Source organism: Limulus polyphemus, unplaced genomic scaffold, assembly GCF_000517525.1.
Source record: "Limulus polyphemus unplaced genomic scaffold, Limulus_polyphemus-2.1.2 Scaffold120, whole genome shotgun sequence".
Classification (NCBI taxonomy): domain Eukaryota; kingdom Metazoa; phylum Arthropoda; class Merostomata; order Xiphosura; family Limulidae; genus Limulus; species Limulus polyphemus.
The window spans coordinates 601,046-615,692 of record NW_013665730.1 but is presented as its reverse complement, the minus strand read 5'-3'; the positions used below and the strand labels follow the sequence as shown (position 1 = coordinate 615,692).

General features: G+C 34.3%; 1 protein-coding gene across 1 annotated transcript in view; it reads right to left on the bottom strand.

Moving 5' to 3' along the window:
* The window catches only part of LOC106472406 (solute carrier family 10 member 6-like), a 22,714-nt gene extending 9,715 nt beyond the window's left edge, over positions 1-12,999 (bottom strand). The window contains exons 1-2 of the mRNA XM_013933054.2: positions 12,805-12,999; positions 651-856 (exon numbers count right to left, since the gene is read on the bottom strand). Of these exons, the coding sequence (XP_013788508.2) occupies positions 651-856; positions 12,805-12,990 (392 nt within the window). The 5' untranslated portion in view covers positions 12,991-12,999. The remainder of the gene's footprint in view (positions 1-650; positions 857-12,804) is intronic.
* Between the last annotated feature and the right edge of the window lie 1,648 nt (positions 13,000-14,647).

The window sequence follows — 14,647 nt, the reverse complement described above, 5'->3', positions numbered from 1 at the left end:
AGTGGGATTGATTGTCACATTATAACGCCCCCACCACTGAAAGGGCGAGCATGTTTAGTGGGATGGGGATACGAACCCGTGGCCCTCAGACTGCGAGTCGAGCGCCCTAACCACCTGGCCATGTCGGGCCTATAAAATTATAATTATATAAAGTTAGCTCCTTGCTCTCCGTACAAAGAAGTCCTAAAAGAGACTTCCTTATGTTCATTTAAAGAAACCACAAGGGTTTAAACATAGGTCTCTGTTTTCTATATTAATACATCACAAAGGTTCAGTTAAACGTGTCTTCCCAGTTATTTGTATGAAGTAAATCATAATGTTTTACTGTTTTCTGTCACCCATATATATAAACCACAATGGTATAAACATAGCCCCTTGCCAGTTTTTGTGTTTGTTTTTGTTATTGTTTTCTTTTAAGTGCAAAAATATACCAAAAGCTATCTATGGTGTGTTCACGACAGGAAATCGAACCTCAAATTTTAGTGTTAAAAGCCTTCATACTTGCTGTCAAGCAACTGAGAGGCTCTCCTTGTTATCTGAACATGATTATGTGATTAATTGTCATTTTTAGGAAATTATAAAAATTATAGAATAAATTAAACGTTTTTAGCTGAACAAAGGGCAATGATACTTAGTAGTAGTAAACTCACCTCAGTGCTACATCACCATTACAGAAAAAGGTAAAAACGTTGGACACAACCCCTCCAGGGCAGGAAGAGACTATTAGCATACCAATCGAAAACAATGCGGGAAGATGGAGGATGTTCATTAAGGCAAAGGCAGCCAGGGGTAGAAGAAGAAATTGACAGGTTAGACTTATGGCTACACCTACTGGTCGACGAAGTTTATTCCAGATCTGTATTTGAATCAAAAGAGGGGAAAATCATTATTCAAACGAACTTAAAAACTTATTTTATTATGAGATTACAATAGCAATTTAAAAAATAAATATTGATATTTTACTCAAATACTGATTTAAACAACCACAAAAAAACGATAGGTACTAAGCCTGTAACAATAACCTTTTTTTTCTTCCCAACTGCCCCTCCCCCCATTCCCCCAGTGACACAACGGTATGTCTGCAGACTTAGAACGCTAGAAACCGAGTTTTGATACCCATGATGGGCAGAGCACAGATAGCCCATTTTTGTGTGTGTTTATCTTCAAACAAACAAGCTACTTACAAACACTCTACTGATACTTACTTTATATTCAGTTTCCAGCTTACTTCCTGGTAGTGTGTATTAGAAATTTATAACTTGAAAAAAAGTATAAGCTGCTTCTCCCCGCTGGCTCAACGGCAAGTCTGGGGGATTATAATGCTAAAATTCTGGTTTTTATACCCGCGATGGGTAGAGGACAAATAAGCCATTATGTAGCTTTGCGCTTAACAATAAATGAAGTGGGTGTGAAAGTTTTTCATTTTTGAGTGTAAAATTGCATACCAGCTCTGCCCTTGGTGAACGCCCGACAGATCTGGTAAAAGTCCACAAGTAAAACTGAATTCTCAGTCCATAATGAGCTTTTTTTTTTGAAATTCTTGTACTACACATTAAATGTCTTTCCTTAAAAGTTTTGCAGGCTATTTTAAGGAGACTTCTCTCCTCCATCCCTTTTTTCTTGAAAACAAGTACTAACTGGCTAAAAATGAACAAAATCTCTGCGAGGATTTTCAGTAGCGTTCATTCTCCAAGAAAATTGTTGTAAGACAGGGGAAGTGGATCGGAAGTGAAGAGGTGTAGCAGTCTAGCAGAGAAATGGCATAGCAGTTGCGTCACTTCTGGTTCAAAGCAGCCCATTTCACAGTAGATATGTGATCAAGATTTCTACTGTCTAAATTTGGTACATTTAATGCATGAAAGTTAATAATAATAATAATATTGAATTTTTCTTCTACGAAACACTATATTCTACATCAAGAAGTAAGAAATATCCTAAAAGATATTTTAATTATGAATACTTTTCTAATTCAGGCTTAAGTGGTTATTCTAGCCCTAGTATAAACTGGAAGTTAAATGGTGTGCACCAGAAGAAAGTGGGAAATTTAAACAGCAGCAATATTTTTATTCTCTACAACTTGGGAGGAAGAGATCCAAAGTGAACGTGACCCTCCCAGGTCGCGCACAACGACCAAATATCGATAATGCTCAGTCTACACAACTTAAACATCACACAGATCAAACGACTAACGAAAGGCTTCGTCCTAGTAAAGGGCGCTGATCCCAAAGATTTTAAAGTTTTCCTTCAGAGCTAACTATTACTGATTTACACCAGTAGATGGCATCAATGCACGAATATGTTATACTGCCTTTAGTCGATGATTCAGTGCAAAGGCGGAGCCGATGTATAGTACTGTCCCTTTCGTATTGATAAGCTCTCACGAGACATGCGGGTAACTAATTCTTTCAATTAGAAGTTCTATGTTGTTACAAATTTTTTTTCAACAATTGGTCAAGCTAATATTTAGGAATGCACACAAGCCAATCATAGTAACCACGGAAATATAAAACTAGTAAGAGTAAAGACTGATTGCTGCTATTAAACAGCACAGACAGATAGATTGCTAATATTCAAACTTATTAGTACTTGTCAAAGAACTGTTCAATAATATTTAGTATTCTTGATTTCATAGCAAAATGTGATCTGTATTATCTGAAGTATATATTCTGTGAATTTATACAATTTTGGATTGTTTTATAGATTTATCTGTGTTGCTTGTTTTGTTCTTTATGATAGGTATACTTAACATGCAAATTAAGTGTTACATAGTAAAGCTAAAATCTATGGTTTTTGGAAATGAATTCTATTCCAAATTTTCTAAAAATAAATGAAGTAGAAATAAAAACTCGACTTATTTTCTGATATTTAGGACATCGAATATTCCAATAATTCGAGATGGACCTTCTAATATGTACAGTATTCACAACGCTTCAAGTGAAGAAAGTTAGTGTAAAATACATTGCGCATTTAAGGTATTGTTGCGTATCTGCTTGTTTGTTAATTTTCGGTATAAATTCTTTCCGAGGAACTTCAGCGATACAAGTCCTTTCTTAATTAAACCAGTTTTTTTTTTTCGATACAACTTTGTAATACACAGAATTTCCAATCAACACCTTAAACTTAACTACTTTTATAACACACGCTATAAATCACAGTGATTCACACACTTTACTTACGGTGCCTACTGTTCGATTGACACAATTATCTATATCTTCAATCTGCCTATATCGCTTCTAATTTATCTATCTCTGCCATACCGCTGGTTTTTCTCGCCAGGCTTATATACTAAAAAAGAGGGCGCCTCGAACAAACTCGAGCTTCCCCGATAATTCATGATCCTTCGAGAAACTCCAGCGCGCATGCTCCCAGCGTCGCGTGAATTCCGCTGTCGAAACAGTATTGTCTGATAAACCGTCATGCAGCACAGATTGTTACGTTATGATACAGAAAACAAAGCGTTTGTTCATAGTTCCTTCTCAGCGTGTCCATGCGTGTCACTCATAAAATTTAGAGTTCTCGTGCATTAAAAATTACCAGTTATTTTATATTACACACACATATACATATATATATATATAATTACGTAGGTAAAAATGCCAACTTTGTCTGCATAGTGAGATCATCGCGATTTTTGTAATCGGTTTCATTTTACATATTACGGGAAAGCTGTCACCCTTACGACTGAGTTCTAATTGTAAATGTGTCATGCATCACACCGTCAGGTCAAATAACCTCAGGCAAGATACAGCTACATTGTCTAATTAGTAATCAACCTCTGGAAACCAACACGATTATAGATAAACGAAAAAAAGATCAATGACCAAGAAATATATAATACTCCCCTTCTTGAGAACTTAATTACAATTACATAAAACATGTCGAAAATATAAACTCTTATTTACAATTATGATTTCAAAATGCAGAAATATATATAACTACGTAATAAGCTGTTTTATAAAACCACTTGCTGGGTTTCTTACTAATCTTCGTATTAATAAAACTTATATAATACAGTAAAAATTCTATGAACTGAGAAACAAACCATTCATCTGTATTTCATAAACTGTGTAAACTCAGTTTACAGAAACTGAAACTTTTATACGGCTAATTTGTGTTGTATGTGAGGATTTCAATAATGACAATATTTGGAAAATAGTTTCAACATTTGTGAACTGAAGATAAAAAATATAAAACTATAAACACGTGTAAAACTTTACACATAAATAGTTTTTAAGCTCATGTATAAAAAACAGACTTTACTTAATGGTACTGAGTGATCATCTTCACCCATGTTACAGCATTTCTGTCATGCAGAGAGGGGGTGTCTTTCAAGATGACAATGCCCCCGTCCACAGAGCACAAGTATTCGCCCAATGTTTGAAAAACATGACACTGATGTTATCCATATGTCGTGGCTTTCTCAGTCACCAGATCTGAACCCAATCGAGCATGTATGGAATATTCTGGAACGACGCCTGAGACAGCATTTTCCACTTCCTTCAAGTAATAGTTTTTAGGAAAATCTCAGCTGACCTCATAAAAACTAATCACGTTCGAAACAGATTGAAAATTGGAAAAGTTGTAATTTTATGTAATTATGTGTAATAATGCAAAGAAATGACTGCAGAATACTAAAAGCACGTATTTTTAGCCGCAGCATAGCGGCTCGTAGAATGACTCTGAGCGTTTATATTACGTAATGAAAACTAACATCAATCCAAATTGTTTGTGAGGTTGGACTATGTAACTTTGTAAAAAATATCAGAATAAACAACATAGCCATGTGATTTTTAACACAGATGTAATACTGCAAACTTGGATAAAATGAAAGAAGGACTGAGGAAATTTCCTTTTGTTTTAACCACATTTCCAACACGTGTGCCAAGTACAAATTGTCGCAATGAGATGTCTTTTTGCTTGCAGGCATTATACACAGTCGGGGACAAGTGGCCACTATGTTCCCTGGGTTTCATTAGCCAGTACCAAACATTATCCCCCTAACCAACACTGAATGTTATATGAATGACCTTCACAAGCAGTACAGTGAAAATAACTGAGGGGATAAAATAACAATGAGCTATCTCTAAAAATAAAGTTCTAAGTGGCAATTATTATATTTTAATGATGCAAAATCATAACATGATCGCGGAATATTTCAAAAGTAAAAGTAGTTGACCTAACTTTCATCCAAATAACCTTCTTTAAAACATTGAAGAAAGCAACCATGGTGGGGTTAAATAACCACAAGTTAAAGGGTTTGTTTGTTTGAAGTTAAGCACAAAGCTACACAATGGGCTATCTGTGCTCTGCCCACCACGGGTATCGAAACCGGTTTCTAGCGTTGTAAGTCCGACGACATACCGCTGTGCCACTGGATGGCCAAGTTAAAGAGATAGCCAATGGTCACAAAACAGGAAGCAAAGAGTATTATAATAACACAAGTATAGTTGAACGGTAGTCACAACAAAGAGAAGGTGAAACTGGTTATAAAAAATGAATAAAAGAGTAAAAAAGGAAATAAGAAACCTGGCTAAAAAAAAACTAACTAACTGTCATATTCTGAATCACTTTTCACAAACTGAGATTTGGCTAACTCACTATGAAAAATTTCGTGTTATAAATTTCATTTATAACAATGAAAAAATTAGCATTTTTTTAGACTTTGTATGCTATAATGTTTTATAGTTTTATTTCATATGTATTCTATGAATTGGCGATTATAGGGATCTGTAAAATCCTTATATAGTTTACACAAATTTTACATAAACACTAAAGGAAAATCTGAATTAAAAATATGTTGTCACATCGGATAATAAAGTTTTATAACTAAATAGTTAGTCTAGGCTTCTCTCTCATCATCAACAAAGATAAACTAAAATACATTTAAAAACCTGATCTTATATTTTCAACTAACATTTAATTTCATTGTTTATTAACCTTTTTCAGTACGCTTGTGTGTGTGTACAAATATATATATATATATGTATATCATAAGTAGGGTAGTACTTATAGTAGGAATAAACCAGATGTACAATGTGTGCATACAGGCAGGCGGCAGCACTGCCTATGTTAATCAAATGGTATTTTAAATATATCCCCAACAGATCATCGGAACTTTACAATACTATACAGCTTTTCTTTAATAACAATATCTATGTAATGATCGAGTCACAATTTTTGGAAATGTCACTAAATATCATAGCAAAAAGTCAGAATTTCTTGTTCTTCTGTCTGCTACTTCTTTTTTATTACATGATAACTCAAAAACCAAAATAATGGTGTCAACCAATTTCACTGAAGTGACGTAGTTTCAAATGGAGTATCTGCTTTTACAAATATTATCTTGTACATATATATAAAACAGACGATACGCTACTTTGGGCTTATAATTAGATTTGAGGATAGGTTGGTAGAGATCCTGATAAGTAATAAAATCGAATCGGAGATACGCGCGCCCCACGCTTGGTATTGCAGACGAACAAGAATATAGCTGACAATTAAAGAAAAAGTTTTCAAACAAAAGAAATAAATATAGGGATGGTATTTGTATCATCTCTACATAGTAGCACAGGCAAGAATTAACATATACCACTTGTACATGTATATGTAATGACAAAGCTCTGACTTGTATTATGCACCAAATAATCATTACAAGAATTTGTTTTTTCTTCTAAGACATGATCTATTAGACAGTATCGCTTCATATCGAACTAAGTGTGTAATTATGAATGCAGAGCGGATATTATAATAACTACAGAGAAAATGATGAAAAAGCATAACAGATTTGACATAAAAAACTACGTTACTGTAAAACATGACATAGAAACAAAAGACACACCAGAAATGGGCATATTAGCCCTCTATAAAAACACATTATCCGTAAATAATATCAGCTTTACTTCTGAATGTGAAAGTATAACTCTATAATTAACCTTATAAAATAACACTACTCTTACAATCACTGGCCTATATTGCACTCCGAGAAATAACTTAGATATAAACCTACTGCAAAAAATTATAACCTAGAATCATAACTACATAATAATAGGGAACTTAAACAGTAAAAATGAAGTACTTGGGTGTATCATGACTACAGCAAACGGAAGAAAACTGCAAGAATGCTTAGAGGATACTGACAGTACCCTAATCAACGTAATACCTCAACGTATACAAGCTATGTAAGTAGTAGTAGTGATATTTTAAATCTATGCTTGTGTTCTAGTTCTATAGTAAACTCAATTAATTCATAATGTCGGAGAGGATATAGACAGTGATCATCTACCAATCTGGTGAGACTTCGATTTCTATCCAGATTATAATCAACAAATAAACGTCCCGAAATATAATTACATAAAAGCAAATTGGACAAAATAATACCAGGAAATATTAAATAATAATCTGCTCCCCCAAAAAACGATAAATAATGCAGAAAATCACACTATAATCATTGATTATTATCATACAATTACCGGAGTGCCTTATAAAAGCAGCTGAAATATGCATCCTACAACAACACAATATTCAAACCAAATATGGAAACCCCATGAACAACTCCTAAATATAATAAAAGAATGCAGACAACTACGAAAAGTATACACGAATACTCAAACCCTGATCTAAAACCCATACTAAATACACTCAGAAACACAATATGAAATGAAATAAAAAGACTAAAAACAGATATTTGGGACAAATATTGCTCAAAACTAAACACACACACACAGACCCCAAATTTTTTTTATCTCACTTAAAAAGGATTTACTGGAAACAACATCATTCTACAATAAAATTAATAACCATATTAACACAAACAAAGTCATATATTCACCCACCTTCCCAGTTGGTCTTCTAGAGGTCCTATATTTACCCACCTTCCCAGTTGGTCCCCTAGAGGTCCTATATTTACCCACCTTCCCAGTCGGTCCCCTAGAGGTCCTATATTCACCCATCTTCCCAGTCGGTCCCCTAGAGGTCCTATATTCACCCACCTTCCCAGTCGGTCCCCTAGAGATCCTATATTCACCCACCTTCCCAGTCGGTCCTCTAGAGTCTATAGGTCCTATATTCACCCACCTTCCCAGTTGGTCCTCTAGAGTCTAGAGGTCCTATATTCACTCAGCTTCTCAACCTTTTTCAATATCATTCACCTTTACAAGTTTTTCACAACAGCTAACCCAGTTCGGAAAAAGACGAAAAAGTATTAAATTAAAATGCAAAATTCTTTATTATGACTTAAATATGCATCAAACTACAACTAGAATGAATACAACATAAAGTAAACAAAACCCCTAGGTGAACCATTCACTCAGTTGAGAAGCACTGCCCTAGAGGTTCAACCAGTAAGTAGCAACAATCAAGAAAAACGACTCAACAACTCATAAAACCAATAACAGTACTAGAATACAAAACACTCTCAAAATGACAAAATACTAGGCTCCTGGACATGACAAAATACAATATATACTAATCAAGAAAAGACACACCCAGACTGTACGAACATTTAGCTGTTATGTTTAATCTATCCCTAAAACCTGGATACATACCGACTGCTTGGAAGATAGCGGACGTTTTAATGTTTCTGAAAGAAGGAAAGCCAGCAAGTAAACCAGAAAGCTATAGACCAATCAGCTGTATTAGAAAACTACTATGAAAATCGTCAGTTCAAGACTTATGGCATATCTCGAACTGACACAAAAATTACCGGAAATACAAAATGGACTTAGTAAACAAAGACAAACAACAGACCATCTAGTAATGTCTACAGAAACAATAGTAGATAGTTTTAACCGAAATGAATGCGCCGTCGCTTACTTTCTCAATTTAGAGAAAACATTATACACTGTATGGGATAACAGACTAAAATATCTATTGTAACAAACTACCGCCAGGTTATTATTCGCTGGCTCTCCAACTTTCTAGAAAACAGGAAAGCCAGAATTAATGTGTCAGGCATCTTCTCGGAGTATTTTAACCCTGAGGCAAGTATCCCAGAAGATGGGGTAATTAGCCCTATTCTATTCATAATGTATGTGAGTAAAATGCCACTGTCTGATCCAAATTTCTGCTTTTGCTCCCAGTTTGCGGATGATGTGGCTATCTGGAAGAGTTCCCACACTCCAACTATAGCAGCGACAAATATACAACCACGGTTAAATGAAATAGAAAACTACTGAAACAAATGGAGAATCAAGATAAACGCCCATGAAACACAAATCGTATCATTCACAAAACCAAACAAGAAGAGCAAACAGCCCCCAAAATTATACCTTTACGAAACTCTTCTCCAGGTAGCCATATTCCTGGGTCTAAGCTACGACTCTAAATTAAATTGGACTAAACACATAAATGAAATTAGAAATAAAATCTGGCAAATAGCGAATTACGTACGACACACGACTAGCAACAACATGGGCAAAAACAAATAACAACAGAAAAAAAAATATTCAAAATATATTAAACCTACATACGCCCAATGGCAGAGCATGCCTGCCCAGCATGGTTAAATGTAAACCAAATCATACGTAAACAAGCTACAAACACTACAAAATTCAATAATCACTAAAGCATACAGAGCTCCTAGATACACAAATACTACATTCTTACAGAATAACGCAAACATCCCCAGGGTTGTCAAACAGACTTCAAATATATCAATAGATTACTTTTACAAAAATCTTAACAAAAAAGAATCATTGGAAATGCTGAAAAGCTTTATCATACATGGTGACAATAGACCTAAGTACCTCTCTCTAATAAATCTAGTAAACTCTTTATGTAATCTATGGGCAAACCGGTACCTAGATGTAGTATTAATTGTATTTTAAAAGGCTCTATTTATATGAAAATAGAATCAGTGCTATATGTTTTCAGTTGATATTTATGGAACTGTTTACGTGAACAAAACTTTATTTTGACAATGAACAAAAAAGAGAAGCTTATATCAGAAAACTTGGCGTTATACATTCACGGACACGACCTGGAAAATGGCAAATGAACTATTGCTGCATGCATACAATGACTGCATGATGTAAGAATAGGTTTTCCTAGCTATCGGACCGTATTCTACTGAAGAATTAAAGTGGGCTTCATCCAACACTCAAGAACCAAATTAATAGTCAAGGAAGGAGGTAGAGGTCCAGATGTACCTGATCCTTCCAAGTCACACGACCAAACAACCACCAAATGAAATAACACCCGTATTGTAGCTGGGTCTTTTACTACTGGTTATTATAGGAAACAAGGCAAAATGCTGAACATTTTATTTAGAAACTTTGACTTGGAAAATTTTGTTGTGGTGCAAGTTTTGTTCAAACTCAACTATTTACAATAACTATTCCAATAAAGAAATAGAGGTTATTCTATAAAATATCTTAATTTTTCAATATATAGGAAAATTTCATTTGAATTTAGTTTGCTTTTGGACTACTAAGTTAGCATGCCAAATTTGGTGTGGATCCGTCAACTCATTTAGGGGGAGATGCGTCTACAGACAGACAGAAAGTTTCCTTAATATTGAATACTTACCGCATCGGTAAGGGCTTAATATGTATAGCGCATATGTGAAGAACGCCGGTACCCCGATTTTTTTTTTACTCATCTCTACTTCGCTTCGCTCCATAAAGCTAAATATACAAAAAACGTTTAATCGCTTGTTTGTCAGATAACCTTCAGACAATCAGGTACAAGATTTGACGGCGGTTTGAATGGGTAATGAAGAAAAGCCGTATTCAAATTTTATTATCCGAAAGTGGGTTCCTTGTCATCGTATCAAATTAGATAATAGATTTGTTGGCCTCTTCCCAAGACTTACATTTAGTAATGGCCACATCAAGAACCGTGTTTAATCTAAATAAGAATACGATATTCCAAAGCACGCAGATTAACAACAAAGTGGCATCTGAAAAGAAAATCAATAACCAGAGTGCTTTCAGAAAGTGAACTTTCCTTAAGAAGGGTCAAATGGCGATTGACCATAGTAAGCATGTCTATAATTCACGTGGTCTTTGTACCGGAAGTGAGGCGTCACATGTTTCTAAGAGTATGACTCATATTGTGAAATAAGATTATTTGTGGATTTAAATTTGACGACGAGGAACCCATATTTTACAAAATAAAAAATTGTAGACTACTTGAATGGGTAATGAGGAAAACTTTATTATAAATGTACAACATTTCGACAAGATTATGTCATCATCAGGCACAAATAGTTTACAAAGACAAAGGAATATATTCGATGACGAGGAACCCACTTTGAGACTAATAATGCTTGGAAACGGCTTGAATGGGTAATGAACTTTAATATAAGTTTAACTTCATTACCCATTCAAGCCGTCTCCAAGCATTAAAAGGAATATATATATGCAACAAAGAGGTTACATGATCGATGCTTTCATAACAGCTTAGTGAAAATATCTTGGTATCCCGGGTGTTGGTTTAGAGTGAGGCTGTTTTGTTCAATTAAGATAACTTCCTTTATTTTGCGTTTATTGATGTTTGTTTTTTTGTTTAAAATTACAGTGTTTGTAAAGATATTCTGTGGTTTTTTTAGTTGCATTGGTGGTAAACATGGGAAGGTTTTTATGATGTTCCGTGAGTCTGATTTCAAATTTTATACCGGTTTCTTCGATGTAGAATTTTGGACAGTTATTGTACGTTATTTTATAAACAGCATTGGTATTGTGTGATTCTATATGATTTTTATTTAGTAATGATTTTAGTTTAGGTCCAAGTTTTTGAGCGAATTTTGAAGTCAACAGAAATTTTATGTTTAATGACAAGTTTTCTCCAAGTACTGATTATTTTTGAGCTGATTTCAGGGATAAATGGTAAACTGCAGTGTAATGTTGTGTTGTTGTTGTTTGGTGTATTGGTGTCAGTTTTGTTTGTAAGTTTGAGATATTTGTTCTGGTGGTTGTGTGGAAATGTTTCGACAATATTTGGTGGAAATTTGTTGGTGTGAATGAAGGAATGCTTTATAAAATTGATTTTTTCATCTATGTAGTCAGTTGTTCCATACTGGATATATATATATTTTCCTGAGTCTATGTAAACTAATGATGACGTAATCTTGTCGAAACGTTGTACATTTATAATTAAGTTTTTCTCATTACCCATTCAAGCCGTCTCCAAACTTTAAAGTAAATTTTTCCTAAAATTCCAATTTTTTGTTTGTTTCTTTGTTGTTGTTGAGTTTCCAAATATTATCAGGGTTATATTTGTTTTAGATATAAGCTATATATTTACACCTATTTTGCTACAGAAATGTGTTTTTGGTTTTACTTTGTAATATGCATCTTCTGAATTATCCCAAATATTGATACTTGTGATGTGACATTTATTGGTATATTCATTCATACTTGTGGTATCTAATTTGGTTAGTTTGTTCATTCCTAATCAAGTTAAAATTTCCTGATAGTGAATCAGGGGCATTTCTCAAAAGAAGATAGCGCATGCACGTGCATTTGTAGTATTCTGAAATGTGTATATAAAATGGTCTTAATATTTATATATATATATAGAGAGAGTTTGGTTTTAACTAGCTACGTTCAGATAATTTCACAAAATGAGAAAGAACCCTTAGAAACCATTAATTTATAAAATTGCCAAAACTTCCTCAGTAAGATCGATAATAAACCACTGAGCTAATTTACATAACTTGGCAATCTGAGAAATATGAATGAGTTAGTGATTATAGCACAACCCCCCCCCCAAAAAAAAATCAAGTATAAGAAAGCAAAATTTATATGCGTGTATACCTACTTATCTTTACATACATATACATATCTTAAAGCAAACCAATCATACCTGAGGTAATGTGATGTTACATCCCATAGCAAGCATAATGGTTATAAGAATAAAAACGATGATACCGTCGTGAATTTTCTTAATAAGCAGAGGTTCCCCATCTGCGTGATTTTCTGACTGAGAATAATTTTTTGTAACATTTTCAACTATGTTTATATTGTAAGAAATACTAGTGTTTAAATTCATTTTATCAGTTCCGTAAGAATTACGCTTCAGTTTTGAGCTACAAACTACCGTCTGATGGTTATCCTATGTCCAAAGGCCAAGATTACAAAAATAAGGAATAGGAGTGCAGCACATATCACGTGATTGAAACACTAGAGTCTTTTTTTTTTTTTTGGAAAATCATTATTCAACAGATGAAATTTTATGCGGAATAACTTGTTATTTTTCTTATTATTTTTTGGCAGAAGAGGGCTTTTGTTTGTTTCTTTTTAAGCACAAAGCTACACAAGATAGGCTACTGTATTCTTCCCTTCGCGGGCATGGAAACGCGATTTTTAGCATTACAAGCCCTTAGCCTTGATATTGAGCTATCAGAGGGCACAGAAGAAAAGTACTCGATCATGACAAGGCGATGAAAACATTTTATCATCACAAAACGACAGGTCATTAAATGTTTATTTTTATCAAGATTTATGTTAAAGCTGCGAATTCAATGTATTTTTTTTAGTTCTAGGACGAAAAGCTCTGCTAAATATTTGTAGAGATTAATCGTATTGTTGCGTGTTTAAGCGTGTGCATGTCACCAGTTTGCCCTCTGTGTAGTTAACGTACATTGATATGTTAGATTCAGCTCCTCATAAACTGAATTTCATGTTAGACATATCAGATTTTCAGATCAATTTGATCCCTACTCATTACAAAGTTCATTATTAAATATATTTATCATAATAGATTGACATTTTTATGGAAAGTTTCCAGGAACAATTTACAAATATCGGAACAAAAATATTGTTACGTCTCCGTTCGTTAGTTAATTTTCCGTAGAAATTCTTTCCGATGAAACTTTAGCGACACAAGTCCTTTCTTAAATAAAACTGGTTTATTCTTTCTGAATAAAACTTTGCAATACACTTAATTTCCACAGTCACGCTATAACAAACGCTATAATTCACAACGAACGTCTCACGTGCTCAACAATACGTCTCTCTCTGTCCGCAGTTCAGTTACCCATTGTTGCCGTCACGTCTTGACCGTCTTATATGTATAAGAATTCCGAAATCTTCAGGAACGTTCTAGAAGCGCGTGACGTGTTACTAGCGTCACGTAACCTCCGCTGTCGTAACAATATTTAAACTTTTCTCGAAAAATCAAGAATTTTAAAGAAAAAAAAATGTAGTCTGAAAGATATGTCAATGTATCAAATTAATTCTTTGAGATGTAAAATGTAGTTCTTCATTTGTGCTGCTGATCATCTCCTGCAGTAGTTTTTCGGCGTCTACCAGTAGACTTTCCTGGAACAGCGTTTCCTTTAGTCCTATGACATTTCCAGGATTCTGGATACAGTACATTGATGGCACCCTACTATTCTGGGAATGTTCATTTGCTACATACCATTTCTGGACAGTCGAACAATTCGACACCCTATAACTTCTGGCACTTGACGAGGCATAACTCTGCACCAAGCACAGAGAAACTGTTTGAATAAAGTGTTGACCTGTTTCGTTATGGATTATACCAAAAGCACACCCTTTATACAAAACAGGTGTGTATGTGTGTGTTTTAACGAACAAATGCTCAAACCAACTTATACAGACCAGAATAGCAACTCGTACATATTTGTCCAATCATACTCTACCTTTTCTGTTACTACTCAGGCATTTACTCAACTGCTACTTTA